The following is a 17,864-nucleotide window of genomic DNA, read 5'->3' on the forward strand; positions in this document are numbered from 1 at the left end:
GTCTGTAGCAGAGCCCTGGAGAAAGTGGACAAGCATCTCAAGTCCACAGCTACAGCAGAATCTTTTGGGATGTACCTATTTGAAAGCCGCATTGCCATTAATAAAAGTAAGCTGTTTTGATTCCTCACCAATAGGCCCAATGATAAATACTAACCGCAGAGTCCGAAATGCTAAATCTAAACTGTATGTGTCTTGTACAAGCATAGCATATCTTCCTTGCTTTTATATTCAAAGTCCTTATTAATAAACCGTGCAATCGCAGTGCAAGGTCAGTTACAATAATCATTGCGATGTCATCAGTGAGACAGGAAGGCTGCATCGACAATAATCCCTCGGAATCTTTTGATTCTGTTGTCTCAGTTCACATTTAAACACATCTCACTGTCATCACTTTATAAAAGCAAATTATTGCGGTTGCTGGAATCTGAAACCAAAGAGAAAATGCTGGAAAATCTCAGTACGTCTGGCAGCATCTGTAGGGAGAGACAAGAGCTAACGTTTCAAGTCCAGGTGAACCTTTGTTGACCCAAAGTTGACAAAGGGTCATCTGGACGCGAAACGTTAGCTCTTCTCTCCCTACAGATGCTGCCAGACCGGCTGGGATTTTCCAGCATTTTTTCTCACTGTCATCTTTTTTAGAGTTTTGCTGAAGCCCGTTATTGTTTCAAATTTGCTAAAAGGCTGGGAGAGGGTTAAAAAAAAAGCATACAGCATCCTCGGTTTTATTAATAGGGGGAAAGGAGTACAAAAGCAAGGAATTATTTTAAGCTTGTATAAATCACTAGTTCAAAACTTTCCATTCAGCTGCAAAATCTCCACCAGGACTTATTAAAACAAACATTACGCAGTGGAGTGAATCACATAACTTGCTTCCTACCATGTACTTAGAAAACTAATGGTAAGGATGTAGGGAGCAAATCTTTAGGACTAGCAAACATTCTTAGATAAAACTGACTCACATGGACTGGTAAGATGCGGTAAGCAAAGGAAAAAAGTGACTTGTGCCTTGCGCAAACTCAAGACATTCCAAAGTGCTTCATAACCAATGGAATGTAGCAAAGTGTTGCAGTCAATTGATGCACACCACAGTCCCACAAGACAGCAGTGAGATGATCAGTTTTTGCTGGCACTGGTTCAGAGATTGTGCCCAGGATGTTGGGAAGAAATCTTTTTTTTTGTGAAATAATTTTTATTCAAATTTTCAACAACAAATTTGATCACAACAGAGAAAACAGTAACCCCTCCCCTCCAATACAAAAACAATAAATTAACAAGAAAAAGAAATAAGCATAAAACCATGAGAAAAACCCCCATAACGAACCTGTATCCCTCCCCCGCCCCCGGGTTGCTGCTGAAGTTTTTTTTAATAAATGTTTTTATTGGGTTTTTGAACAAGGTATAATTACAGTTATGTACACAGAATAAGAAACATATACACATATTTAGAGGAGAAGGGCACACCCCAACATAAAAAAATATATAATAAAATATGAAATAGAATAAATGGTGGGGTATTATGCATCAGCTCGACAGCGGCAGCTCTGTATATGTGGCAAAATTACCCATGCCACGTAAGTAGCCGGGGGTGGCAGGGACTGGGGGGGCACACACACACACATTGGGTGCCGGGGAGAAAATCACAGTGTGCGATATTTGGCTGTGCTGTGTGTTGTTGTCGTCCGCCCCTCCCGGACGGGTCTCGCTGCCGTCCCATGCTCTCCCCCGCATCTGCCGCTCCTCCCTTCCTCCATCTCCATTTTCCTCGTTCCCCGCTCCTGGAGGTGTCATGCATGTTTTGGCATCCTGTGCCGTCCCTCCGGCTCCCGCGTCCCTGCCCCCGCCCCACCCCGCCGGCCCTCCTCTCCCGTCCTCCCCCACCCCCCCTCCATAGTTCGCCTCCTTCTCCCCAGGTTTAGCTGTCTTGCCCCCTCCCCCCACCATGGTTCGCCCCTCCCTCCTCAGGTTTATCCGCCCCCCCCCCCCCTTCTCAGTCCATCTCTCCCCTCCATGCCCCGGCTACCTTCCCACGATCCCCGACCATTTTCCCCTGATTCTTGGCCACCCGGCTATTCTTCCTCTTGTTCGTTGGCCACAAACAGGTCCCGGAACAGTTGCGTGAATGGCTCCCACGTTCTGTGGAAACCGTCGTCTGACCCTCGGATGGCGAATTTGATTTTCTCCATTTGGAGAGATTCTGAGAGGTCGGACAGCCAGTCTGCAGCTCTGGGCGGTGCTGCTGACCGCCAGCCAAACAGGATTCTACGGCGGGCGATCAGGGAGGCAAAGGCAAGGGCGTCCGCCCTCCTCCCCAGGAATAGATCTGGCTGGTCTGAAACCCCGAAGACCGCCACTATTGGGCATGGCTCCACCCTCACCCCCACCACTTTGGACATAGCCTCGAAGAAGGCTGTCCAGTACTCCACAAGTCTGGGGCAAGACCAGAACATGTGGGCGTGGTTGGCCGGGCCTCTTTGGCACTGTTCACATCTGTCCTCCACCTCCGGGAAGAACCTACTCATACGGGTTCTTGTTAAGTGGGCTCTATGTACCACTTGTAGTTGCGTCAGGTTGAGCCTTGCGCACGTGGCGGTGGAGTTGACCCTAGGCAGTGCCTCGCTCCAGTGTCCCCACCCTATCTCAATCCCCAGGTCCTTCCATTTCTTTCTTGTTGCGTCCAGTACGGTGTCGGCCCTTTCTACCAGTCGGTCATACATGTCGCTACAGTTCCCTTTCTCTAGGATACTTGCGTTCAGTAGGTCTTCCAGTAGTGTCTGTCGTGGCGGTTGTGGGTATGTCCTTGTCTCCTTTCGCAAGAAGTTTTTGAGCTGCAGATACCTTAGCTCATTCCCCCTGGCTAGCCGAAATTTCTCTGTCAGTTCGTCCAGTGTTGCGATCCTGTCGTCCGTGTATAGGTCCCTGACTGTCAGTGTACCCCCGTCCTGCCTCCACCTTTTGAAGGTGGCGTCAGTCAGTGCTGGTGTGAACCTATGGTGTTGCAGATGGGAGCTTTGTCCGACATTTTGGTCAGGCCAAATTGCTGCCGCAGTTGGTTCCAGGATTGGAGGGTGGCTGTCACCACCGGGCTGCTGGAATGTTTTTTGGGTGGGGATGGGAGTGCTGCAGTGGCGAGGGCCCGGAGGGAGGTCCCCACGCAGGAGGCCTCCTCCCTCTTTGAAATATTGCCATGGATCCTTTGATGTTCATTTCAGGACAGACAGGTCCTCAGTTTATCATCTCACAGCAATTCTTTTCTCACTTTCTATCACATCCTTTAAAATGGACGCCAGGGGTATTAACGGAAATCAAAACGCCTGTGTTTTGGAGCACTATTTGTAACGACAGAGAGCATCAACTTGCTGCTCACCTTCTTGGCGAATGCTGGTGAGCAAGATGGCTTTGAGGTTTGGGCATCACTCGTGATGGATTCTCTTCAGAATCTTCTTGGGACTTTTGCAATGACTCCTCCAAGCGCTGTTTGAGTTGGGAGACTTCCATTTGCAAAGCCTGAATCACCTCACTGCAAACACAATATTAATACAAATGGTTAAAGGCACACAGAAAATATCAAATTGACTTTGACCCTAGAATCAAAGAATTTACAGTGCAGAAGGAGGCCATTCAGCCCATCGAGTCTGCGCCGGCCCTTGGAAAGAGCACCCTACTCAAACCCATACCTTCACCCTATCCCCACACTTCCACCCTATCCCCGTAACCCCAGCTAACCTTTTTGGACACTATGGGCAATTTAGCACAGCCACTCCACCTGACCTGCACATCTCTGAACTGTGGGTGGACCCACGCAGTCACGGGAGAACGTGCAGACTCCGCAAAGACAGTGACACAAGCTGAGATGCAAATCTGGGATCCTGGAGCTGTGAAGAAACAGTGCTTGCTACTGTGCTGACCAGATCAATTCATTCATGGGGGGGGAACGATTCCCACGATGATTAAAAGCCCATTGGGCCATGTTATTAAAGTTCCTTTTTTGGCCAATCCTCACTTTTTAAGTCTATCTACGCGCACACTTTTTTGCCTTTGGGGAATAGTGGGGGGAAGTGGTGTAAGGATTCCTAAGCTGATTATCAGCCGTTAAACCGCGTTATGAATGCCCCTTCCATGGCCAACAGGTCCTGCCGTTGAACTTGAACCTGGAGACTCTGGTCCAGAGGTGGGGACACGACTACTGTGCCACAGGACCTCCTATCCAGAAATTAACTTGGGGAGATTGATATCTATTAGTTAATTTGCTTGACCAATGGGGCACTCAAGCATCAGTTAATTTAAATGGCAAATCCATTCTAATTTCCAAATTGAACGTCAGTCATTTTAGGCCAGCATGTATGCATGGGAAGGCACACCTACTCGTGGTGTCACTTCAAATCATTCATGAATCCCTAATGGGATTTCTTCTGAGTCCCACGGAAGTGCTACTTAAATGTATCAAAATACAATGAAATTATCAATACTCACTCTCTAGCTGAATGAATGCTCAAAGGATTGGAACTGTAATGAACTTTCGGATTGAAAGTTAAAGGCGATGAGGTTAGAGATGAGCGATGATACCCCTGCTTGGCATAGGCATTGAGGCTGTTTTGAACATCAGGTTCAGACTCAGTGTGACCTTAAATAAAGTAAGGACATATCTTCTCAGGTTCATTTTATATCCCAAAAGGCACGACATTAGAATACAATAACAATTACCATTGTGACATTGACCATATTTGTGAAAAAAGCAATTTCAATTTCTTTCTATTCTGTCACCCAAAGTGACATAAACATCATAACAAGATCCTTTTTTGCACCAGATTGAATCATTCATTTATTTTGCCATTTGTCTTTAGGTCCTTGGGCAAGAGCATCAATTTACGTGAAAATTAGGACAATTCTCCGTTCTGCATACCCTGAATGCAGCTCTGGTAAGACCATCCTAAGTGAATTTCACTTTGTGCACTTATGGGGAGACAGAAAGATAGAGGGCAGATTCTCCGGCCATGTCTGCCCAGTGACCGGAGAATCTGGCCCGCGGTCAATGGAGTTCTCCATGGTACGTGGCTGCCTATGGCGTTCTTGCGGCGAGTGGGCAGGAGAATCCAGCCCAGAGATTGGGACATGATCCAGATGTGAAAATAGGAATAATTTTCATGAATTTGAATGGAGGTTTTAGGCCAATAACCCAAGACCAATAATACAAGGTGTCACCCATGTCATAAAAACATGACTCTCTTAAAAAAGGTAGTTGAGATTTGTGGGACGCAGAGAAGTAGAAGACTTCAGTACGTTTGAAGCTGAGATTGACTGATTTTTAATCAGTAAGAGAATCAAGTGTTACAGGGATAAGGCGGGAAAGTGGAGTTGAAGATTATCATATCAGATCAGTCATGATCTCATTGAATGGCGGAGCAGACTCGATGGGCCAAATGGCCTACTTCTGCTCCTATGTCTAACAATCTAATATAGTCTAGATTTCCCATGTTTGGCCTGCGCAATCGCTCACTTCTACTCCACTTCTTACTGACCTCCGGATGGTTTTATTTCTGCTAGGAAAATTGAATGGGTGGATTACAAGGCAAGCATAGGTTCCCTTCAGTGCAATGGATGATTCCATTCAGAACCCAACCATTGTATTTTTCCTCCCTTATAACTTTTCCATTCCCTAATTTGTCCACTAATTTTCCAAAACAGAGCAGACAGGCAATCTGATGCTCTTGGAGCAGGTATCAGAATGTCTACAATAGCTGAATAGGTCAACTGGCCCTCTTTGTTTCTCTTCCTCTGGGAAAGCTTTTGCTTGGTAGAATCCAGGAGACCTGCTTGAAACAGACGTCAGACTGAGTGTCAAAGCAAGGGTCAAGAGCGAGCGCCCTCCACTTGGTGAAGCCCACTCGCCCACTGATTGGCTGTCCCACAGCAACTCACTTTGTTACAAATTCTAGAAAGGTTCTACTTACTAACAAAGGTCTCCTGTTCAAGCTCACTCATTACGCTGCCCGTCCAGTGCTGAGGTGAGCTCGTACAGGAAGGTTCTGCAACGCTGTCCCGCCTCATTGAGCTGTTCCGTCTTATTGTTGTAGGGTGCTCACGTTCAGTCACGCCCCTCTGATGAATCTCCTGAGACCGCCAGGCTGGTTTAGCACGTGTCTCATCCCGACAAGGAGATTTTAGCAAAGTCTCCCTTTGGCTTTGAATTCTGCGAATGAGAAAAGTAAAAAGACTGAAAGTTAACCAGTTTTCGGAAGCTCTGCTGTCCTTTTCAGTTTAACTGAGTGAGTTAACAGTGTCAGTGGCTACTCTCCATTCTTAGTGAAGCAAATCTGGTGCTCTAAAGAATGTTATCAGAGTGACTATTCAGACTCTGGTGAACAAGAATTATAAACTGCTATTGCCAAACTAATAGCAGTGCCAAGGAGGCCCGGCCAACCACGCCCACATGTTCTGGTCTTGTCCCAGACTTGTGGAGTACTGGACAGTTTTAAAAAATTAATCCATGGGATGTTCACATCCACATTTTCTCTGTGGAACACCTCCCCTCTCCATCAGCCGGAAATCACAGCTTCTCACTGAACTATCCAAAGGGCAGCATAGCATATGTGATATACACATTTTGAGGAACATAGAATCATATATCATAGAATCATAGAATCCCTACAATGCAGGAGGAGGCCATTCGGCCCATCGAGTCTGCACTGACCCTTTGAAAGACCTCCCAACCTAGACCCAATCCCCCACCTCGTCCCTATAACCCCCACCCAACCTTTCAACACTTAGGGGCAATTTAGAATAGCCAATCCACCTAACCTGCACATCTTTGGACTGTGGGAGGAAACTGGAGCACAGAGGAAACTGACAGAGACACGGGGAGAAAGTGCAAACTCCACACAGTCACCTGAGGTCGGAATTGTGCCACCGTGCTGCCATGCCAGAAGAAGCTCACAACCAGTCCATTAAATGGGCTTCACAGCACAAGGGACCCAGGTTCAATTCCAGCCACGGGTGACTGTCTGTGTGGAGTTTGCACATTCTCCCCGTGTCTGTGTGGGTTTAATCCGGATACTTTGGTTTCCTCGCACAGTCCAAGGATGTGCAGGTTAGGTGGATTGGCCATGATAAAATTGCCCCTTAGTGTTCAAAGAGGTGTAGGTTAGGTGGGGTTATGGGGATACAGCGAGGGAATGGGCCTAAGTAGGGTGCTCTTTCAGAGGGTGGGTGAAGACTTGATGGGCCGAATGATCTCCTTCTGCACTATAGGAATTCTATGGTTCTAAGTAAATGTCGACCTGATGTTCTTTTCACCAAATTTGGTCAGCTTTACTGAGCTTGTGCCCCAAGTACTTTGAGGATTCATAAGTTGCATCCAAACTCAACCACACAAAAATCTCTGGGCTGGATTTCTAGACGTCTGCCATTAGTTGGTTACTTAGAGGTGAGGGGCTGCTTTCTAAACAGTGATCCACACTTGAACCTAACAGCCCGGTTCAGAAGGCCCAAGTAAATTCCCATCCTCTATCTCTCTCTCTTTCCACACAGATGCTGCTTGCCGTGCTGATTATTTCCAACACACACATTGCCCTTTCTCTTTCCTATCAGCTGCAAAGTCTGTCAGCTTTCTCACATACCCTGTAAAGAGATGATTTTGTTCCTGTTCCAAAAATTGAATGACTGTATTACAAGGCAAACAGAGGTTCCCATTGACCTCCATTGGTGCTTCCACTCGGGGTCCCACTTCCCCCGCCTTATTCAAATCTTCACTATTTTGGGAGTTTAAAGTTGGGCCTGGCTTAATAACTTAAATCCATAAAGCCGAGAACCAAGCCGGATTCGCTTTCTCAGCGCGCACTCCAGTAACAAACCGCTTGGTCCTCCGTCGCCTCAGCCCTGGGTCTCAGCTGCTTGCCTTTGGCTCGGTTTGGCGAGCGAGCTCATTGCCAGAGCTTTCTGGCCCGATTGTCCTTTTCTGCCCGTCAGATTAGCTCGTTCAAATTTTGCTCATTGGTTCAGCTGTTTGGAAACAGGGCTGAGAATTTTAAAACTGAGGCATCGCTTGGACCAGACGTCAGTGGAGGTCAGCAAATACAGGGGTGAGGGAGAATGGGACTCAGTGTGAGTTAGGACAAAGGCAGAGTTTTAGAAGACCTTAACTTGTTTTATTTCTTCATGGGATTGGGCTTCACTGGCCTGCATTTGTTACCCATCCCCAATTACCCCATAGAAGGTGACGGTGAGACAGTTAGCACAGAGAGGGATGAAGTCAGTGACTCGGAAATGGAGTTTCCGGTGGCGATCGAAAAAAATGACTTCAGTGGTCCCAACAATTATATTAAATTACCATATTATAACATATATTCATTTATTCATATGGGTTAAAGATAACAGACCTGAAAGAGTTTGACATCTATACGAGACATTCTGCACAGCAATTGAAGCATTTACTTTGGTACCTGCTCTGAGTGGGTTGGTGCTCTGGAGTTTGAATTGCTGGTGTAAGCCTGCTACTTTCGGACCCCACAAACCCGCTGTCTGTCTCTGGGGAAACAATGCGTTCCTGAAAAAGCAGAACACACCTGTCAGTTAGGCAAATGTCCTTCATGGACGAAAACATTCCCTGAAGAAAGAACAATAAAAGGTGTCCTGATGTTGACTTAGAGCGGGGAAAAGAGGATTGAGGAACTCTCCTCCCCAGTCATTGGCACCCTGACATGGAGTGGGTTTCCCGCATTCAGGAATATCGGAACAAGAGTTTCCCCCTTGCCATCTTTGAATATTCCTGCCTTCAGTATTGAAAGAGAAGAATTTTGAAAAGAGGTTTAAAGTTGCCAACAATTTTAAATTGAATGATTATAAAGTTACACAGTTCTTATTAAGCATGTCCACACATGCATGCATGTGCACACACACACACACAAACCACACAATATCTTTCTGATTGAGAGATTGTTATCCTCCATGCTTAATTATCCCCTTCTTTTGCACAGTCTTTTGAATCCGAGTTTGCTTTGGTAAATGCCCCAATATGTTTTGCCACATCAAAGATATTATAGAAAAATAAACTGTTGCTATTTGCAATCTGATGGAGGTGATCACTTCAGTTCGGTTTCTCTCTGCACACAACATGTTGCCAGACCTGCTGGGTATTGCCAGCATTTCTCTTTTTCTTTTGTTGCAATATCACTTTCTCCCTCTCCGAGTTAGCTGTTACATAGAATTAAGTGGGATACGCAGCAGAGAAACAGGCCATTCAGTTCAGCTAGTTCATGCTCTGATGATATGCATAAAGCAAGTTTTGTACATATTATGCGCAATGTCCAACCACTAGGTAGCAGTGTAAACCTACCACATGACCCTGTGGCTGGGGAGTTGGGAGTAGGTCGTGCTGGAGAATAGATGTATTTTGCAGTAGCTCTACAATAATTGAATAGTGTTAGCAGTTTATTATTGTATTTATCCTAGTTGTCTTATCAAGCTGTTGTTCCATAATAAATGATCTAAACTAGGTGTTCTGTAGTTCATCACTCACTTTGGCCAGTCTACAGAACATGGCACATGCCAGCTTTTGTGCTCCACTTGAGCCTCCTTCTATCACCACTCTTCTAACCATATCGTAATAACCCTCACGAGATGCAATTGATCTCCCCGTGGGACTCATGGAATACAAGCTCCCCTGCTCATGGGTGGAGGCAGAGCAGCTGGGTCTCGGGACTTGTATAACCTTCTCGGGAACTCCTGAAGATATTATATCAATCAGCAACAAATCTCTATCCCTTTTCATGTCAACCTTGCTCCATCTGCTTTGCCATGGTATCAAAGGGCCAACTGAAGAATAAGGGGCTGTTGTACAGCTCGGGGCGGGGGGCTTGACGAACAACGCCTCTCCTTTGAGAATAGCTAAATTTTGCCAGCCCTGACTGGCGTCTGAAGAAAATTCTCATGCACCAGTTCCCAATCCGCATTTTCACCAATGGGATCACTCATGCGCGGGTTGGATCACTTTTTCTTTCACAAAAGGGATTGCGTGACTATTAAATATTGTCGCTATTCCACATAAACCACTGCAACTGAGCCAGTTTAAAATAATTACGTCGGAGAGAGAGAGCTCATTAAGCTTTTGTGATGCCCGTTGTTGCTGCACATTCGCACTAAAGGCTCAGTGTGTTCTATCGTGCTTCATATCTTTAGCAGGCTCTAATGCTGCATCAGGCGTTAGGTTGTCAGTATGAATTAATGCTGGCCACATATAATGGAATCAGAGGAAAGAGGTTACAGTCTTGCAGCAAGTCTGCTGCCATCTGGTGTGGCTCGATGAAATTACAGGAGTTCTCAGCAAATGATAACGACTGGGGTCTTTGTGGATGGGATTAATATTAACGTGTGAAACGAAAGGATCCAACAAATTATGAGCCTCCACCTTAGTGTGTTCCAGGCTTGAATATAATATTACTTACATAGCTTCCTCCCACAAGTCCCAAAAGACATGCTGTTAGGTGATTTGGACATTCTGAATTCTCCCTCAGTGTACCCGAGCAGGCTGTGTTAATGTAAGCCTCCTTGTGAAACTAATAATAAAGATTATAATTTGAAATCATCCACTGTCGTATTTAGATTGTCTTATTTTTGAATCAAGCAAACAGCCTCATAATGTTGGTTTAAGTCTGTCAATATTTAACTAGAGTTATAAAAATGTTTAATGGCTGGTTTATATTTCTAGCTTGCTGGCAGTTGGATTTCTAAATATTGGGAGACAGCAAAAGCATATTCCATTATCGAGGTAATAGCGAGAGATTGTTAACCTGAAGCATTGCCCCTCTTCAGTTAATAGCCAGTCAGTGTTTGTTTTAAAGCATATATAATTTACAATGTTAATGAGCCACCGATATAAATTTATCCCAAATGATTAAAATCTGCTGTTACTGCAGCATTTGGATTGTGATTTTTGAGGGTGATGCAGGGTCGGAATAGTCCTCGTGTCAATCGACAAATTAAAAGACCAAAGTGTCAGAGAACTAAATGACATAAAAAAAGGTGGTGGATGGCTTGGATGATAACCCATGAGTGTGTGCTATTATTCAAAATACGTTTTTGGGGTCATATGGATTTGAAACGTTAACTCTGCTTCTCTGAGGGCAGCACGGTGCGTGCAATGTTTAGCAAGGCTGCCTCACGGCGGAGGTCCCAGGTTCAATCCCGGCTCTGGGTCATTGCCCGTGTGGAGTTTGCACATTCTCCCCGTGTCTGCGTGGGTTTCGCCCCCACAACCCAAAGATGTGCAAGGTAGGTGGATTGGCCACGCTAAATTGCCTCTTAATTGGAAAAAATGAACTGGGTGCTCTAAATTTATATTAAAAAAACTCTGCTTCTCTGTCGACAGATGCTGCCAGACCTGCTGAGTTTATCCAGCACGCTCTGTTTTTGGATTACCGTCCTGACATGACTGCGTTACACGTAAAGAAAATGAGAGAAGATTATGGCCAATTCTCAGATTTGACTCCATTTCGATGCCTGAGGTGTCAGTCAGTGCTCTCCCGGTCATCGAAGGTGATGCTGTTTGCTCCCAAAAGACTAATATTTAACATGGACTGCTGGAAATTAATATGGTCATTGTGTGTCAACAGCCACACTTAATGCCAGTATTGTAGAAGCAGGCCTGGGAAAAGGTTTTGTATGTGCCATAAGTTCTTGCAACTTAATTGGCGTTAAGTTTATTTATGGTATCAGGAGGCGAAAGAGGCCGGTGTCCTGGCCTTTGCGTCCCTAGTAGCCCGTCGAAGGATTCTGTTACAATGGAAGGATGCAAGGCCCCCAAGCGTGGAGACCTGGATCAGTGACATGGCGGGATTTATAAAATTGGAAAAGGTCAAATTTGCCCTGAGAGGATCAATACAAGGGTTCTATAAACGATGGCAGCCTTTTCTGGACTTCCTGGCTCAGAGATAGGCAACTGGGTCAATAGCAGCAGCAACCCGGGGGGGGGGGGGGGGGGGGGTGGGGGGGGGGTGCATTATTGTAGTGTTTATTCTGTAACTTTATAGTGTGTTAATTTGCGTTGTTGTTAAAATGCTGGGTTGTTCATGGGGATGGGGCGAATGTATATGATTGTTAATATTATTGTTATTTTCAGTATTTTACTAAGGTATACTGTTGTATAAAATCAAAATTTCTCAATAAAAATTATTTTTAAAAAAAAGTTTATTTATGGTATTATAACTGAAGCTCGAGCCTAACTGGGGTTAGTTAAATTGCAAACTACTGTCTGGTTGCTTCTAATTAAAGCCCAGCTCCATCCCTAGGTTGTCCAGAGGATCAAGTCCGGCTAGGTTTTAAACACCAACTGAAATAATTTTTTGCTGCCAATGTACTCCTCCTGTCCAGAAATGCAAAGTTCGGAATTGCCCAGAAAGCTTTTTTGAGTGGGCCCAAGCAACTCCTGGCTTCGCTGCTCCACTCCATCCACTGCAACAAATTGTGAAGATATGGGCTCACTTGGGCCCCGCTCCCCCTCCTGCTCCCCCTCCTACTCCCCCTCCTACTCCCCCCCCCCCCCCCCCCCCCCCCCCCCCCATGATGGGATGGGGTTCCCGCCACAAATGTGTTACAAGTAAGCTTACATTAACATTGCAATGATGTTACTGTGAAAATCCCCTCGTCACCTCACTCCGGCGCCTGTTCGGCTGCAGAGGGAGAAATCAGAATGTCCAGTTCACTAAACAAGCACGTCTTTCAGAACTTGTGGGAGGAAACTGGAGCACCCGGAGGAAACCCACGCAGACACGGGGAGAACGTGCAGACTCCGCACAGACAGTGACACAAGCCGGGAATCGATCCCATGTCCCTCATACGTTAACACACACTTAGCAGGGCTCCTTATGTAGGATATCTTGAACACCACCCCCCACCCCCTCATGGAAACCTGGTGAAGAGACCCAACCAGGGTGGCACAGCTAAGTATAGCCCTGAGGGGGTGAGGGGGAGAGGGTCATGCCCAGGGGCACTGCCAGGGTGCATGTCGGGGAGGGAGGGTGTGCGGGCTTCCAATGGGAAGGTCCATGTGAGGGGGGGTTTCCCAGTGTCCATGGGGGGGGAGATTCCATGTGAGGTTGGGGGCATGTGCGTGGCGGGGTTCCCTGCATCCATGGGGGGGTGACGAGTTTTCTTATTTTCATGATGTTTAGATAGTCCAATCCAGAGACAAAAAGAATACCCTCATCACCAAAGCAATGATCAGTGCAGCTGACTGCTGGACAGACCACTGGCTTCTCTGCTCCTCTGTGTCCATCAAACTCCACCACAAACAGCAGACGATGAAGAAACAGCTTGAAGAAAAAAGAACAACGTTGAGTGGCTTCAAGGGCCAAGCATGCTAGACAAGTTCCAACAATGGAAATCTTCGAAGCGTCCATTCTAATGGAATGGAGGAAACTGGAAAGAGCTGAAGACAACTGTGAAGAAACTTCGCCACAAGACCAAGAAACACCAAGGCTGGTTCAAGAAGAATAACCAGTCATCCAAGAACCCATCAACAAGAAGAGGAAAGCTGTCCGCACTTGGCAAAATGGCCAGGTGGAGAACTCATCAATTAGCCAAGTCAGAAGTGTAAATAAGATCTAGGAAAATCAAAAATAATGGGCTGAGTAAAGTAAGGAGCTGCAACTCCTCGCTGATAGGCACAACACCCCGGGCTTCTTCAGTGCCATCAAAGGCAATGTATAGACCCAATACCTTAGGCCTGAAACGGGTGTGGTGTAAGGACGGAAGCCTCTTGAGAGCCAGAGAAAACATCAGCCTTTGATGGAGAGAACACTTCAAAGAACTCCTAAACTGTGATGCAACCATAGATGAGGAAGTGTTTGAGGAAATCCCCAGCTCCCCATCAAAGATGATCTTGGACTCCCACCAAGAGTGGATGAAGTTGAAACTGTCATTAAACACATGAAGAATAGAAAAGCCACAGGAGTGGATGAGACCCCAGCGGGGATTTTCAAACTTGGAGAAGCAAGCACCCATCCTCTCCATCTGGGACAGAGATGAAATTCCTGCTGACCTCACGGATGCCGTCAACACCACCGACTACATGAAAGGAGACAAAAGCGAACTGTGCGAAATACCAAGGAATCGCGCTACTCTCCACCGTCGGGATCATCGCCCAAATCCTCGCTATCCGCCTTCTCTCAGTCTCTGAAGAAATGCTTCTAGAAAGCCAGTATGGCTTCCGACAAAACTGTGGAACAGCGGATATGATTTTCACTGCTTGGCAACTTCAAGAGAAATATCAGGAGCAACATCAACCATTCTTCATTGATCTGACCAAGGATTTTGACTCAGTCAATCAAGAAGTGCTAGGAAAACCATGTCAAAGACTGCCTGTACAGCAAAATTCTTCAACATCCTCCGACTCCTCCACGACAAGATGTCAGTGACAGTCCTGGCTGAAGGAAATATGAAAGAAACTTTTGAGGTCAAGATTGGAGTCAAGCAGGGATATGTTATCACCCCCACTCTTTTCTCCATCTTCTTCGCCACCATCCTTCATCTCGTCAAGAACAAGTTTCCCAGTGGGGTGAACATTGTCTACAGGATGGATAAAAATCTTTCAACCTTAACTGGTTGAAGTTCAAGAAGAAAACAGCACTGACATTGCTTGGGGAACTTCAGTGCCCAGTTGACATCGCTATCTCAACTCTCTCAGAAGAGAATCGCTAATCCATGCTTGACACCTTTGCGGAAGCATGCCAAAGAATCGTTCTCAGCCTCAACCTCAAGAAGAGTCAAGTCCTTTACCAGCCCACCCCAAAGCAAGAGCCAGTTTCTCCCTCAATCCAGATCAACAGGGAAACCCTACCAAAGGTGGAACATTTCCCATACTGGTGAGCCACCTCTTCTCTAAGGCTGACATCCATGCCGAAGTCCAACAGCGTAGCCAATCTGAAAGGGCCTCTTTCGGATACCTAAGGATGAGAGGACAAAGGAAGTGCTTTAAAGACACCATGAAGTCTTAGCTCAAGAAATCCAATATCACTGTCAATGCCTAGGAGACCCTTGCTCAGAAATGATCGACTTGGAGGAAGGGATTAATTGATCCCTGATACTGGACACAATTCTTCGAGGACTCCCGATGGCAAGAGGAGGCCTGGAAAATGATTCTGAGAAAGGAATACCAACAATCTAGAGCCCACGGACCAATCCCACCTCCAGGAAAACCTGTGCAGTCGAATTTTCAGCTCTAGGAACGGGCTCATCAGCCATGCAAGAATGCACAAAACCCAAGACCAGCAATGTGGAGTTTCTTCGGTGGACAATCATACTCATCAGCGAGTGATCACCAAAGAAGTTCATCTCAAACTCTCCCAGTCCACTCCTACCTCAGGTCAGGCAACTTTATGGTGACTTCACTAGATGCTCATTTTTTGTGTTGAAATTTTAAATTGTTAGATTAATATAACACTATTTTTATGATTAATAAAGTTGCATATGCTTGAAGTTATCCCATAAAGGGAGTAAAGGATGGAACAAAAAGGAAAGGCCAAGTTCAAGCTGAACAACTCAGGAGTTGTTGATGCACAATTATGCCCTCAGTAAACATATCAATTATACAATGCATCTTATTTTGCTGCTGATACTGATTTGTGGAGCTTTAGGGATGTATTTTCCACTTGGGTGCACGTCAGGCCATTTTGTGGACCACAAACTGCCCTCCCATATGATGTGTGACCTTGCTCAGGGTTTTTATCTCTTCCTGCCGGGGTTCCGGTTCGCCGTGCTGTTGCAAGCCACCTACCCATCTGGGAGGTGTGCGGGTGAAGAGGGACGTTGGTGAGAAGGCCCATCTCGGTCCTTGGCAACAGTTGTATGACTCCTGACACTGCTTAAAGACTCCTAAACCTTATTACTCACCCCTCCTTATTCCCCCATCTTTTCTTTGCAACTCTTGCCTCCTCAATGTATTCCCATATGTCTTCCATAGCCACCCACCCGGTATCCGCGGTGTATATTCCTCCGATTCCATGCAATATCAATTAAAAATACTTAACATTGCTTGAGAATCCTGGCCCCACACCTAAGGGATATGTTCGCGGACTCACTGGCAGGGGGCACCCTGCCCCCCACGTTAGCGCAGGCCACAATCTCACTGATACCCAAAAAAGATAAAGACCTAACGGAATGTGGGTCATACAGACCCATTTCACTGCTGAACGTGGATGCGAAAATACTGGCAAAGGTCCTGGCCAAAAGCCTGGAGGGCTGCGTACCAGAGGTGGTCGCAGAGGACCAAACGGGCTTTGTCAAGGATAGACAGCTCATAGCCACCATCAGGCGGCTGCCGAATGTGATAATGACCAACACCACTCCCCCCCCCCCCCCCCCCCCGGGCCTGGGGAGAGAACACCAGATGTGATCGTCTCCCGCGACGCAGAAAAGGCCTTCGACAGAGTCGAATGGAACTACCTCCTCGAGGTACTGAGGTACTGGAACGGTTTGGTCTCGGAGCGGGATTCACCGCCTGGGTGAGGCTCCTGTACAACGCTCCCAAAGTGAGTGTTCGAACTAACACCACCAGCTCTGAATACTTCCAGTTACAGAGAGGAACAAGACAGGGCTGTCCCCTGTCTCCACTCTTGTTCACGCTAGCGATTGAACCCCTGGCGATAGCCTTGCGGAACGCGAATAGCTGGAAGGGAATCCGGAGAGGAGACAGAGAGCACATAGTTTCACTCTATGCAGATGACCTGCTCCTCTATGTCACAAAGCCACAGGAGGGACTGAAGGCAATTCTGCAAATACTGAAAGAGTTTGGAACCTTCTCGGGCTACAAACTTAACTTGGGCAAAAGCGAGGCATTCCCCGTGAACCCAAAAGGGGAGGGTCAGAGCTGACCGGGCTCCCATTCAAAACAGCCCAGAACAGATTCTGTTACCAGGGGATCCAAATAGCCAGAGACTGGACACAGATCCACAAGTGGAACCTGACCAGCCTGGTGGAGGAAGTAAGAAAAACCTTCAGTGGTGGGGATCACTCCCACTCTTCCTGGCAGAAAGAGTGCAGATGATCAAGATGAACGTACTGCCAAGGTTCCTCTTCCTGTTTAGATAGATCCTGATCTTCATCCCCAAGGCCTTTTTCGAAAACGTAGACAGTCTAATCATGGCGTTTGTGTGGGAGGGGTACAAATTCCCAAGCCGACACTGCAAAGAGGAAAGGTTAGAGGGGGCCTAGCCCTACCGAACCTACAATACTACCACTGGGCAGCAACGGAAGAAAAAGTGAGGGGATGGGTACAAGGACCTGACACAAATTGGGTACAAATGGAGGAGGCATCCTGTTAAGGAACGACCCTCTCGGCCTTTCCCACAGCAGCACTCCCATCCTCCTCAGCAAGATACACAATGAGCCCAGTGGTAGCGGCCACGCTGAGAATGTGGACCCAGTGAGACAGCACTTCGGCCCCCATCTGCAGCAATCACAGATTCCCCCAGCCATGCCAGATAGATACCACCTTCAAAAGATGGAGGCGGGATGGGGGCACACTGACGTGGGGACTTCTACGTAGGGCGCAGACTGGCGACACTGGACAAACTGACGAGGAAGTGGAAACTAGCAAAGGGACAGGAATTGAGACACTTCCAAATAAAACACTTCCTTCGCAAAGGGACAGTAAGGTACCCGGGGCCCAAGAAAGCACACTAATAGAGGACCTGATAGGCAGCGAGAAGGGGGAGCTATGTGGGAAAATATACAGACAACTACTGGACAGAGCTCGAACACCACTGGACGAGACCAGACAAAAATGGGAGGATGAACAGGGACAGAGGTAGGGTGGGGACTCTGGGGCGAAGCACTGACAGGACGAACTCCACATTCTCCTGCGCAAGGCTAAGCCT

At 46.8% G+C, this 17,864-nt stretch overlaps 1 protein-coding gene across 9 annotated transcripts in view; it reads right to left on the reverse strand.

Annotated features, from left to right (window-relative positions):
- akna (AT-hook transcription factor) overlaps positions 1 to 17,864 on the reverse strand; it is a 204,536-nt gene that overhangs the window by 35,275 nt on the left and 151,397 nt on the right. For all 9 annotated transcript variants that reach the window (XM_038781475.1, XM_038781474.1, XM_038781480.1 and 6 more), the window contains 4 exons: positions 8,436 to 8,539; positions 5,949 to 6,187; positions 4,471 to 4,621; positions 3,365 to 3,517 (listed from right to left, as the gene is read on the reverse strand). In XM_038781475.1, coding sequence (XP_038637403.1) covers positions 3,365 to 3,517; positions 4,471 to 4,621; positions 5,949 to 6,187; positions 8,436 to 8,539 — 647 coding nt within the window. The remainder of the gene's footprint in view (positions 1 to 3,364; positions 3,518 to 4,470; positions 4,622 to 5,948; positions 6,188 to 8,435; positions 8,540 to 17,864) is intronic.

Source organism: Scyliorhinus canicula, chromosome 21, assembly GCF_902713615.1.
Source record: "Scyliorhinus canicula chromosome 21, sScyCan1.1, whole genome shotgun sequence".
NCBI classification, from domain to species: domain Eukaryota; kingdom Metazoa; phylum Chordata; class Chondrichthyes; order Carcharhiniformes; family Scyliorhinidae; genus Scyliorhinus; species Scyliorhinus canicula.